The sequence below is a fragment of the Helianthus annuus genome, chromosome 16 (genome assembly GCF_002127325.2).
Source record: "Helianthus annuus cultivar XRQ/B chromosome 16, HanXRQr2.0-SUNRISE, whole genome shotgun sequence".
NCBI classification, from domain to species: Eukaryota; Viridiplantae; Streptophyta; class Magnoliopsida; order Asterales; family Asteraceae; genus Helianthus; species Helianthus annuus.
The window spans coordinates 115,097,787-115,111,194 of NC_035448.2; the positions used below are offsets into that span (position 1 = coordinate 115,097,787).

At 40.5% G+C, this 13,408-nt stretch overlaps 1 protein-coding gene across 1 annotated transcript; it reads right to left on the minus strand.

Annotated features, from left to right (window-relative positions):
• Positions 1-7,147: 7,147 nt before the first annotated feature.
• On the minus strand, positions 7,148-10,236 carry LOC110881199. Its single transcript, XM_022129539.1, has 3 exons — positions 8,898-10,236; positions 7,798-8,624; positions 7,148-7,705 (listed from the first exon to the last, which is right to left on the minus strand). The coding sequence occupies exons 1-3, from the start codon at positions 10,234-10,236 to the stop codon at positions 7,148-7,150; spliced, it is 2,724 nt and encodes a 907-aa protein (XP_021985231.1).
• Between the last annotated feature and the right edge of the window lie 3,172 nt (positions 10,237-13,408).

Here is a 13,408-nt window from a genome sequence, read left to right on the forward strand (position 1 = left end):
CGATCCTTTGGGCTTGTCCCCAGTTATCCTATGGGCTTGTCCCCAGTGATCCTCTGGGATCATTCTCAGTTATCCTATGGGCTTGTCCCCAGTGATCCTCTGGGATCATCCCCAGTTATCCTTTGAGCATGTCCCCAGTTACTAATTTATCTTTTACATTGGCTTAGTCCCAAGTTATATCTCACTTTTCAGGTTTTGGAAGTCTAAACACATAAGGGTCCTTAATCCTTATTAACTATCAAAGTCTTATCTATGATTGCCTTGATTGAAGGTAAGGATCCTAACTTGGGTCCTCAGGTATGATCCTTGACTATTTTGATTATATTCATTATCCTAACTGACCCTTATACTTTGACAACCAAACCTATGATCCTTGAACTAAAGTACTTGGAAAACTTTCAATATCATGATATTTGATCTAGGATCATATCCTAAGTTTGGATAACATATTTTCAACTCTTGCTACTTTAAAATATACTACAAAAACAACTGAGAAACAAGAAGATAAGGATGACAACACGAGATAAGCCAGAAAAGTTAAGTTATATTATTAAACAAAAGGATCATTAACCCTTTCAAAAAGTTGTCAAAATTGCCAACCCACATTTCTACCAGCAAAACGTGGCCCGTCCACATGGGTTGGCAAAAGGTGTCCATTGTCTATGCGGTCTTAGCATTGTGCAGGAAATTAAAAGCGGCAGGATCACAAAGGCTTCATCCCCCAAACAGAGGATCCCTCCACCTTTTGTAATCCTACCTATTGTCCAAAGGATCCAGGATCCTTAACCCTAAGAAACTATTGTTCAGAGATTACAGACCATAGCTGTCTCAAACCATCAACAACCACAAAAAACCACTACCAATCCTAAAAAATTGGGCTCCGGCCTAGTAAAAAATATCCATCATCGCCCAATCTTGCAGCTCAAACCTTCGCTGCACCATCACCACCAGCTCCACTAGCTTCACCCTGATCCTTACCAACATCTCCACCTTCAAGCATAGGGATATCCTCAGCATCATCATCATCCTCCAACTCTGCCAGCCTTGCCTTCCAACCTTCCACGTCCCATGTACCTTTGTCAAAGGAAGGATCTTGAGCCTCCGCAGCCATCTGCAGCTGGATCTTGTACATGGTTATCGCAGCAGAAACCTTAGCATCCTGGGTGATATCATGCTTCTCGTAGTCTAACTTGATCAATGCTTTGACAGCTTCATCCCTGGTAGCCCGGAGCTCCTTCTCAAGATCGGCTATCTTGAGATCCTTCAGTGCACCCATCTGGTGGAGGTCGGCAATTTGGCGATCCTGATCTTCAACATGGTTAACATAAGTCTCTATTTCAGTAAGTTTCTGCAAAAACAACAAGATATGACATCAGACACAGGTGATCCTCAAAAACCATCAGGATAACCCACAGGGGCAGTGATCCTAACCTCGTTGACAGAATCAAGGAATTGCTGACGGAGGATGGGGAATCCTTGTAGATCTTCAGTAGTCTTCCTCTTCTTCCCCTTGCCTCGAATAGGTGCTTTGGGAGCTGATACTGAAGGACTGGCAGCAGGAGCCTTCTTCTTTGAAGATGTGACATTGGCAAGATCACTTATCCCGAATTTGGAGGCAGATTTGACAGACTTGGCGGACTTTCCAGCACCTACACAATCAAAAACAAGATAAGTTGCTTTATTAATCAAACAATCCTACATTTAATTTATATTCTATAAGGATACTTACTTGACATAGTGGCAGATGCAGAGGATACTTCTTGAGAATCTTGGACGGTGACTTGGAAACTTCTAACTTCAGGATCAAGCTTTTTAAAAGCTAACACTCTCTCTTTTGCAGCAGGGGTTAATTTCAGATGAGCAATGGAAATAGCTGCATAAAAGAAAAAGGAAAAAAGACATCAGTGATCCTCATCATATGAGACAGGACTGATAGTGATCCTTCGAGGATCCTCTACCCTACCATGAGTGGCCCATTCCTTGGGCAGATCCTTCCCATCCGGGATGGAATTCCTATTAACAAAGAAAAACCGACGTTTCCAGTTTGTATCATTCTTGGTAACTTTGAAGATTGGGTGATCCTCCCCAGCTTTCCGTTTCAACAAATACCGGTGAGAACCGAAGGTGGTGAGATCGTAAAACTCAGCTAACTCCGCCATCCCCAGATCAATCCCTTCCTGCTCGATGATCCTCTCGAAGGTATAAAGAACCCTCCAGATCATCGGCATAGCTTGGATGTAAGAGATGCCGGTTAAGGAAAAGAAAGACTGGGTAAAGTCTGGAAAAGGATACGAGTACCCTATAGCAAACGGGGTAGCAGGAAAAGCCACCCAGACATCCGAGACAAAGTCGCTCAAAGCAGTAGAATCAAAGGATTTAAAAACGGCATTCGCCGGAAAGCAATGACGAATTTTGTCTACGTGAGCATCACTAAAGCAACACCTCTCCGTAGGAGAATCCTTGATAATCCCCTGGCTTTTTAAGGGACTATCCTTCCTGGAATCCTTGTGCGGAGAATTCCGGAGCAACATGTTTGGAACAGAAACAAAGTAGAAACGGAAAACAGAGCAAACAGAGTAGAAGCAGAAAACAGAGCAAAGAGAAAAGAAAGAGAGAAAGATACCTGATCAATCTTCGGTGCAGAATATAAAGGGAGTGTATCTTGAATTTAAATACAAACTGATCCTCACCCTATCTCCTATTTATAATCATGATTTGCAGGGATTGTCACATCCATGACGTAATGATCACAACGGCTAGTCCGAGCATAACGGCTAGTTTCTTGGAGTCGCCCGTTAGAGATAAGATCGAAACAAAATATAACTCGTCTATTTACAATTAACTCCTTATATTTTGGGGGCAATTGTTAGGGCTGGATTTTTATTATACGTGATCCTTATAAGTGATCCTAACCAGTGATCCTTGTTCCTTTGGCAGACAGTGATCCTCAGGAGGACTTCAGGATCAGGATCATGGGACATTATAGTGATCCTTATATTAACGGCTACTTCCGCTCAATACAATATTGTTTTGCAGGAACATCTAGCAGGATATGCTCTAGACATCATGATCCAGGGACGCGTCTTCACAAATATGGCAAGAGCTTAATCGAAGAAAGACGTTGCACAGGATATGGAAACTATGCTTGATTTATGGGCGGCTATTTAGGCTAGATTGTCTTTATTTCTAAAGGGGTAATGAGCTGATAATTAGTCATTTTACCTAAAATAAGTCACCTACACTTGTATAAATACCCCTCTTCCTCATTCGGAAGAACACACGACACACGACATACGACACAACTCTCAAACACTTAGACACTCAGTGATCCTTGTACTCAGCTCATTACTATCCGAAGTTGTAACTACATTTTTATTATATTGAAGTTGGTGATCGGTAGTTGCCATCACCCGAGGTTTTTTATGCCGGAGATCATACATTGATCAAGGGCTTTTTCCTCGTATAAATCATTGTGTCTTTGCATCTTTTATCACAGAAGTGATCCTTTACTTTCATAATTAACCAAGCATCATACCCCGTTTACATAAAGTTTGGTTACATTATCCTTGTGTGATTTTTGACCAAAACAACCACCACCAGCTCCACCAGAAAGTCAACCTATTCCACAAGAAGCTGAAACTTCAAAGCCAAAGAAAACAGTTCTTCCAGATACATTTGAAGGCTTTCTAAACATTCATGGTTAATACAAAGATTACATTCTACTTGATGAAGATTTTGATATGTTTCATGATGCGATGGTTAAAGATCTGAAGAAGAAAGTTAGTATTCTTGAGAAAGAGAAAGAAAAAGCTGAGGCTGATCGTGATGAATTAAAGAAGCAGCTTGAGGAGTTGACGAAAGTGAATGAAGAGATAAAGACTGTCATAATCAAGTATGCGAAGAAGATAAAGACTTTGAAAGGAGATGTTGAAGATAACACTCAGCTCTTTGAACAACTCTCTATGGAGATTACTGATCTACATCTAAAGAACAAGAGCTTGAATGAAACAAATCAGATGCTGCATCAAATGTTAAGTGATCTTCATGAAGCGTCTGCAAATGAAATAAAAGTGATGAAGCTGGAAGTTGAAGCTCTTAGGGCTGACAAAGCTGTGAAGGATGAGCAGCTCAATATGTTGTACACTGTTATGGAACATCATCTGGGTATCAGCGTTCAATCTATCTACAACAACAAAGAGATTCAAAGGGTTGAAGAGCGAAGGGCTTAGAGAGAAAAAGAGTTGGCTAAGGCTGCAACTCAAAGAAAGAAAGAAGTGATCATAAGGACACAAGAAGTTGGTGGATCTTCAAGTCAACCTGATGTTGAAATGGTAGATGCTGAAGTAGATCAAGCTCAAAGATTCATACTTGTTGGTGAAGCTACTTCTCTCTCTTATAGTTTTGATGACATTATCCGCCGTGTGCAAGTTGAACAAAGAAAAAGGAAGGCGAAAGAACCAGAAGTAATGTTATTACGTTGGAAAGAAGAAGAGAAAGAAGTAGAGGAGGAGGAAAAGATTGATGAAGAAGAATTGAAAGACCTCTTTGATGAAATTGACAACTTTGATCCAGCAAATGATTATGATGACGATGATGATCAAGGATCAACGTGGCTTTTGATTGTAAATCCCTCTGTTCAACAACAATCTGATGACTTTCTGAATGATGAAATCAACGAACAAGAGGAGGATCATCACCAGGAGTCTTCTTATTCAGGAAAGAAACATGCTGACCAGGTATTCCTCACACAACCTACTGTTATATACTTAAATGCTCCAGTTGAGGGGGAGATAGAGGTGCCTAGGTCTAGGGCTGAGATGTTGCAAGAGTTGGGTTTAGATGACGGAAAGTTCAATTTTTATATTGAAGATGAGATTCCTTCGTCACCTGAAAAGGAATATGAGTTTAAGTATGCTCATGAAGCTGATAATTACAATGATGTGATAGTTGAAGAAGGATCAGATTCATCTGATGAAGATACAATCTTTCATTATTCTGGAATTGATGAAACATTTCCAACACTTGCTGAAATGTTTAAGGAACAAAATGAAGATGAGGTTAGAAGAAAAGTTGTGGAGAAGATCACTACTGAAGGTATTCCAAGAACTATTCCACGAGAAACTTTAGTTGAAGAAAGAAAGAAATGGTTCAAGGTGATGCGAAAAGAGAGAAAGTTCATAAGACCTCTTCAATATTTCACGCATAACGCTGATTTATCATTGGGAGATATTCTTTCATGGGGGTATCTTGAAGATCTGCAGGTCTATGCTATCAGACGGGAACTAGGGGTTCAGTACTTTGAATTCTAGTCAGATATTAAAACCCTCCCGTGGTGGGATGTTGAGGAATTGGTACAAACGAAGAACATAAAGCAATTCTATTAAGGCTTGGATGTGAAGCATCATGATCAACGTTTGTGGAAATACATCAAGCTGCAAGCAGAGAACAGATTTCCAGATTGGAAGCCATAATTTCCAGAAAAAGATATAAAGATTGATCCAGTCACTGGAGAGAAAGACATTACTCTTATAATCAAGCTGCCATGACGTTTGCTAAATATGTCGCTACGTGCTATGGAGCAGGATTTCCATGAAGAATTTCAGGGTTGGATGTACAACCAGAGCACAGCGGAGGCGGTGATTTCTTTGTATGACAAAAAAATTGGAGAATCGAGGAGGATTAGTGTGTTGGATCCTATGTGGCTTGTCAATTGCTCCAAGAAGGACATTGATTGCTTATTCTACAACAAGATCGTCTATGAAAAGCCAGATAAAGTTCAAGCCCAGCAATATCAAAAGTTAGTGAACTTGTGCTACGTGAAAGACATCAATTCTGGCAGATATTAGAAGTCAAAATGGAGAGATTTGGAGATTGATGAGTTCTTGAAGAAGTACAAGCGTAGTCAAAGATTCAAAGAGATTGTTGATAAAGCTGCAAGACTTGGAAGGTACAAGCTGATGAGAACTCCACCAACTGACCAGACACCGATTGAAAAAGAAGAAAACAAGATCCCGAGGTGGGATAGGAAGCGTGATGGTGATCCTGAATACAGAAAGTACCGAAATGAAGTTGGTAGGCCTCTTAGGCATAAGATGATTGCTGAAAGAGAGGAAAAGAGATGACAGAGAGCTAAGGAAAGAAGACGCAGTAGGAAGACAGATTGAAGACTATGCAGGAAGGAACTACAGCTACATCCAAGGGGGAGTCTGTTAGTACATATGTCTGTAGCTTCCATCTGCATCGAGTCTTGTGTATTTTGTGCTGTGTATGTACTTTTGTATATGTTTGTTTATGTCTAGACAATTCAGGGAACGACGCGTTATTGTAAAAGTGAAATCCGTCGGACGACGTATGTCATCCGATCGGATGGCCATCCGATCAGATCACCATCCGATCGGGTGACACTTCTCCATTCCCTGGTTGCCTATAAATAGTAGGCTAGTGCATTGTGTCTAGAACCTTTTGCTGAACATTGTAGCGAGGCTCTGCTTGTCTTACTTTCTACCGGAACCTCTGTATTTTCACTATCATTCAATAGAATTCAGACGCATTAAATGTTGAACTTTTCGTTGTTGATTCTTTGACATTATCAAGGGATTCCGCACCTTGATTCTGATCGATCCAGCCACGTTCTACTCGAACAGATCCTGCGAGACGGCCTAACAGTTGTAAACGAAAATTAAAAAAGGGAATTATTGTAATTGTAAACGAAAATAAAAAAAAATTACTATAAAAATTCGTGACTTTTAAATTTGAAAAAATTAAGTATGAATAACTTCCTTAAAATAATGCCCCACTATTTTCCCGCCAAAAACCAAATCTAGAGTCCCTAAAAACAAGACACTTGTCCCACATTTATTTTCATTTATTATACATAAACAGATTTAAATGATAAAAAGATATCTATATTAATTGTTATTGTAGTCCTTGCCTAACAAATGAGTGTTTTCGTCAGTAATTATTGATTTTTTTTGTTGAACGGCAAAATTCTATGATTAATAGAACCGGGCCAGCATATGCTGTAAAAACCCAAAGTACAGTACAGAAAAGAAAAGCAAACAAAACAAAACAAAGACCGACTACACCCAATGATTATTCTACTATCTCACTATATCTCTAATGTTGAAATCCGCCCATCGCTCCCATACTATATCCCGAATTTTGATATGCTTTTCAACCAAATGAAACTGTCCGCCATTATCTTTTCTGCTATCTCGCTGCTATTTCGGATATTACCTTCAAACTCCTTTTCGTTTCGAGACTTCCATATGTTCCACATGGTAGTTTGAACCACAACGCTAATAATTTTCTTCCAATCCTTCGATCCTGTTAATCCGTTAGCGTATTCTATTGCTTCTCTACACCCTTGGAATTCGGTGGCCGCTGGTAGCTTTAGCCATATTAATATATTTTTCCAAACTGCCTTTGATGATATGCAACCGCATATAACATGGTCTGCCGTTTCCTCTTCTGCCTCGCATCTTGAACATAACTGGTTGGTGATTGGAATCCTTCGCCTAATGAGTTCCTTTTTTACTGGAATTCTTCCGATCGTCGCTCTCCACGTGAAGTAACTGACTTTCGGTGGTACCCACCTATTCCAGTTCTTCCATCTTTCCTCTACTCCGGCGCCATCTTGTTTGATTATCTGTTTCCTTATCTCCGCAACCGAGAATTCACCTTTTTCAGCCGTCTTCCATTCCAGCTATCCTCTCCAGATTTAAATTTCATGTTGTTTAATTGTTGTAACATGCTGGTCCATTGTGCCCATTCCTCTTCCGTGTTTGGTGGCCTTGCCCAACCTATGCTCCACTGGTTTTCATTCTCTAGCTTGATGACACAGTCTGCCACTTTCACTTGTCTGTTTGTTGCAATCTTGAAAAGCGCGGGATATATCTCCTTAAATATCTTACCACCACACCAATTATCTAGCCAAAACTTCACTGTATTTCCTGTTCCCACCTCTACTACAATCTCTTCTGCTGTCGAAATTCCTATGCCTCCAAGCTCTTTACCTGCAGCAACAATATCTTTCCAAATACCTGCATATTTATTATTAATCGGCATAATTTTATAGCATCTATTACTGACATGTATGGATCTTATCACTTTTGTCCATAGCTCCTCCGGTTTCGTTTTATATTTCCACCACCACTTTGCCATGAGTGCAAGATTTGCACTTCTCAAATCGCCCAAACCGAATCCGCCTAGTTGTTTCGGTTTTGTCATCTTTCCCCAAGCTATCCATCGTATTTTATATTTTCCAGCATTCCTACCCCATATAAAGTCTCTTCTAATTGTGTCCAAAGCTTTTATGACCTTTTTTGGGGCTAAATACATGGAGAAGAAATAATTTGGGAGAGCCCCCATCACCGCTTTAGCTAGCACCATTCTGCCAGCAAACGATAGACACTTAGCTTTCCATGCCGATAGCTTCTTGTTGAATTCATCTAGAACTATCTTCCAGTATTTCTCTCTTTTCATGTTTGCACCAATCGTTAGACCAAGGAAGTTGAACGGCATTGATCCTATCTTACAATTTAAAGTTCCAGCCATTCCTTCGATCTCCGCGTCTTCTGCTCCTAGTCCATATAAACTTGACTTGTTTAAATTAACCTTTAAACCTATACATAATGAAAAACATCTCAAAATACGGTTAAGATTCAATATATTTGTTTCGGACCATTCTCCCATGAATAACACATCATCCGCATAGCATAGATGTGTTACGGGCCATCATTTGGTGTGTTGATTCCTCTGAAAACGCCTCTCTTTACTGCCCTCTTCATGATCACGTCTAACGCCTCCATTTCTAGGATAAAGAGAGACGGTGATAATGGATCTCCTTGACGTAACCCTTTTTGTAGTTTAAATTCCGACGTAGGCGACCCACTCACAAGCACCGATGCCCAGCTTGACTTTAGGCATGCACCAACCCATTTCGTCCGTCCATCTGCTCGGAAATCCCATTGCTTTCAAATTTGATAGAAGAAATTTCCAATTGATCGAGTCGTATGCTTTCTCAAAATCTACCTTGAAAATAAACATCTTCTTCTTGCTCTTCTTTGCCCAAGATATGATATCGCTTGTGATTAAAGGTCCGTCAAAGATGGATCTGCCTTCAACAAAAGCCGTCTGCACCGGGTCCACTATGCACGGGATTACCTTCTTTAACCAGCAGGCTAAAATTTTTGCAATTATTTTATATATCACACCAATCAAGGAAATTGGTCTATACTCCTCTATTGACTGCGGATATCTAACTTTAGGGATTAGTGCGATAAACGAAGCATTACATCCTCTTTCTATGAAAGCTCTATCATAGAAATCATTTAGTACACCACCGAATTTGTCTTTTAGTTGTTCCCAAAATCTTTTAATGAACTTGAAAGAGAATCCATCTGGGCCAGGGGCCCTATCACTGCCACACGCCCATACTGCCTTTTTTATTTCTTCATTTGAGAATCGTTCAGTTAATGAATTTGCCTGCTCCTTTGTGATTTTCTTAAAACCCCTACCATCAAGCGAAGGTCTATTTTTTATTGGTTCCGAGAACCGTGCCATGAATCTTGCTCTAACGTCCTCCTTGATTGCTTTTGGATCCGTTACCATGACGCCATTAATCTTCATAGTGCTGATGCGATTCCGTGCCTTTCTACAGTTTATGAGTCTGTGGAAGAAATTGGAGCTCTCATCCCCAAGTTTTGCCCATTTAAGTTTTGCCTTTTGTTTTAAATCCTTTAATCTCTTCCTCTCATAGTTTCTTATTTTCCATTTTCCAAGTACTCTGCTCTCCTTCTCCGTTTCCGTGAGTCTCCTGGTTTCCGCCACCTTCTCAATATTTTCCACTTCCTTTGTCGCATCCTGCACTTCCTTCTCCTCTTTTGACTTCGTTGTCCGCCTCCATTCTTTAATGCCTATCTTAAGATTTTTTAGAATGTTCGCCATCTCTATCATGTTATTACCCCCATAGGTTGATTCCTCCATAACAATCCTTATTACTTCACCTATGCCTTCGTCTTCCAACCAGCTATTATAGAACCTAAACGGTATCGGCCCAAAATCAACGTTAGCACAAGCTAATATAAGTGGACTATGGTCCGATAAGTGTTTGGTTAATGCTTCGAATCTTGCCGCCGGCCATTTGTTCATAAACGAATCACATACTAGGATCCTATCTATTTTACTAAGATTCGACCCGTCGTCCGACATGTACGTGAATTTGTGACCTCCCATCTAGTATTCTACCAGTCCCGCTTCGGCTATAAAATTGTTGAACAACGTTACTCCATCGTTATCGAATCTAGAATTCATCCTTTCTTGTTCCTCTCGTACCTCGTTAAAATCGCCCGCCATAATCCATATTCCTTCGCTTAATGATTCTTTAATTTCTTTTAACTCTTCCCACAACGTTCTTCTTCTCATGACGTCGTTTGGAGCGTATACGTTTACTATGTTAATATACGTATTACTTCCGGCCAGAAACCCACTAGTTAATAAAAATGAGTCGTGCTTAACGACTCTCTGCTTTGAAAAGACCCCTGGATCCCAGGCCGAAATCAAACCCCCCGACCTTCCTCTCGCATCTACTGACTCCCATTCCATGTCCGCTTTACCCCAATATCTACCTACCGTTATTTGATCCATATTTGATACCTGCACTTCTTGTATACACAAAAACGAAACTTTGTTATCCTTAACTAACTTACTAATCCAACTTGGCTTTTCCACACCCCAGTTCCTCTTATATTTATGACCAAATAGTTCATGTCGCACCGTTGGACTCCAATTCCTCCCTTACGGCACTTACCACTTCCTGCCGGTTGTTGGATACCCTTATTCCAATCAGTTTTCAAATCTTTATTGTAGCCTCAGTCTCCTCATGCATGTTCAGGCTCGGTTCTTAATTTAAATCGAAAGTTCGATCAATTGTATCCAAGGCTTCGTCATTTATGTACTGGCCAGCATCTAGAGCTCCATCCTCTGTTCTGATTCTCTTATTAGTTAAACTCCCTTGCCTGGTGAACGTGAAGGACATACTCCTTTTTTTTCTTTTACTCGCTGCCTTACTTTTGCCCCATATTATTTCGTTTAGATTAAATGGATCGTCATCCATTCCAGCAACGTTACCTGTCTTACCAGGATTTGGGCCTACTTTCTTTAATTATTTCTTCTCCATATGATCCAGGCCCATTACCGTTGTCGCCTTCCTCACCTCTGGTTGCCGATTGAAAAGTGAATGTATCTCTGGCCCCACCTGCAAAATCATTAAAACTAAAATTAAATGTTCCATTTTGCATCGAGTTTTGCACCTCTGATGTCTTTTCGTTTCCCATGCACTCCGCAATCTCCGCTATCTCCGCCTAACGATTCGTTTTCCTGCTCGTTCATATTCTCCGGTCCAACCTCTCCCGTCGCCGGACCTTCATTGACGCCGCTGTTGAACTGTGGTACTGTACTGAAGCCCCCGTTAACTTCCTGGCTATCATCGTGTGGATGTATCCTTTCCTCCACTTCGTCTGAAGATATATCATCCGGGATATTGATAAACACTAATTCATCTTCGACAAATTTCGGTGCCCAGTTACCCGATACCTCTGAAACCCAACATTTGAACGAAGTGGCCTTGTGCCGTAGGACCAATTCTCTGTTAATTACTTTACCTGTTTTAACAATTACGCCCATATGGGCACTAGTCAAGTTGCTATCTTCTTTACCCACTTGTGCTTCTCTTATCACCTTGCCCAACCTCTCCCCAACCCTATTGAATGTCTCCTTGTTCCTGAGGCTGATTGGAATTCCGAGGGATTAGCAGATCCAAATATTAAAAAAAAAACTATTTTCTAATTTTCTTCAGATAAATTAAAATTACTGATATGATCCAAAAAAAAGCTAGCATATAAAAAGAAAAAGAAAAAAAAGTTAATCCGTCAATAATCCCTATAAACCGAATTACACAAACCATGTAGAAATATGAGTTGTGGCACTCCTAATCCTATGGTGAAGATATCAGCGATCTGAAAATTGGAGTATATGTGGACACATGACTAACTTCTTCACTTTCAACCCGTTCACGAACAAAATAGCAATTCATTTCCACGTGCTTGGTCTGTTCGTGAAAACTGGATTGTCAGCAATATGCCTAGCTGCATGATTATCACAAAAAAACAGGAGTAGGTTTTTCAACAAGAATGGTCAAGGTTTGTAAGATCTAAGACTTCCATAACATTTCACTAATACTAGAAACCATGGAATGATATTATACTTCGGAAAAGGAATGAGAAACGACAACTTGCTTCTATTTTTCCATGAGACAGGGGCACCCCACCCCCCTAAGAGAAGCAAGTATCTTGTTCGAGACCACCTTATGAATGGACAACCGAGGCAGTCCAATTCACAATATTCTAAGTGATCGTAAGTAGATCAATGATAGGGTTTTGAATCTAAAAGAGATGATGAAAACACAGCTGTAACTATATTGATAGAATGAAGAAGACGATACACAATAATACCCACCGAAGTGGTCCAGGGCTAAGCCCTTCTCATGCACAAGGCAATGAGCCTAATCACCGACTAATTCTCTTCCTACCTCCCTATGTGATATTGACACTTATTTATATAAGAGTAAATTGCACTTGACCCCCTCTAACAATAGACAACGACAATTTAGACTAGAACTAGAATATGATTCCTATCATTACTTTCCCCTTCAAAACAGTCTTGTCCTCAAGACTGGAATCGGCTAACTTCAAATCTTATGTGGAGATCGTCGTGGTTGCGTCTTCAGGTGGTCGCCCCTGCTCATGCACTACCCACAAATGAAAAGAACCAACCATACCCGCAGCAACCTGTCTTGCAGTCTTGCACCAACCATGAATCCGTTTCCATAACAAATCTGATTTAAGGTTTGTATACGGGTCAGGTGGTTTAGGATCCGCATCCAACACAAACAGCTTCGAAGCAAAAACAAGAGGTCGGGCATAGTCGAGCCAACCAAAGTCCCAACCCGGTTTCCACCCAAAGGTTTGAACATCAAGCAATTTACTACCAATTCGGTCCGAACTCGGGTGACTATTAGAGATTGGTGAGGACACGAACACACCAAATTGGGAATTACCCGCCGGAGTCGCAACTCGGATGGAATTGGAAATGAGAGAATGAGTAGGTGCCCACCCTAGAGTGGACATCTCCACACCATAAGCAGGAGGTGAATCTGATCCTTTTAGAATGTCACATAACTCAATTTTTGAGGAGTGAATAACCTCATCTACATGCTCCTCAGAACGGTTATTTTCCAAAACACCAATTTCATCATGATTTGTACCAATTATCTTTACATTTACTTTACTATCAAACTCTGTAGAAGTTCGTGGAGATGTACCGGCGAACTCAAATCCTGAGGAACAGT

Bases quoted from the DNA above. Each gene is read 5' to 3' on its own strand.
- LOC110881199 (XM_022129539.1), bottom strand. From the start codon at position 10,236: ATGGGAGGTCACAAATTCACGTACATGTCGGACGACGGGTCGAATCTT. The intron at 8,625-8,897 runs GTGAGTGGGTCG...CATTATGTATAG, and splicing joins CAAGCTGGGCATCGGTGCTT to GTTTAAAGGTTAATTTAAAC. The intron at 7,706-7,797 runs GCAAGGCCACCA...TGGAGAGGATAG, and splicing joins ACCAGTGGAGCATAGGTTGG to CTGGAATGGAAGACGGCTGA.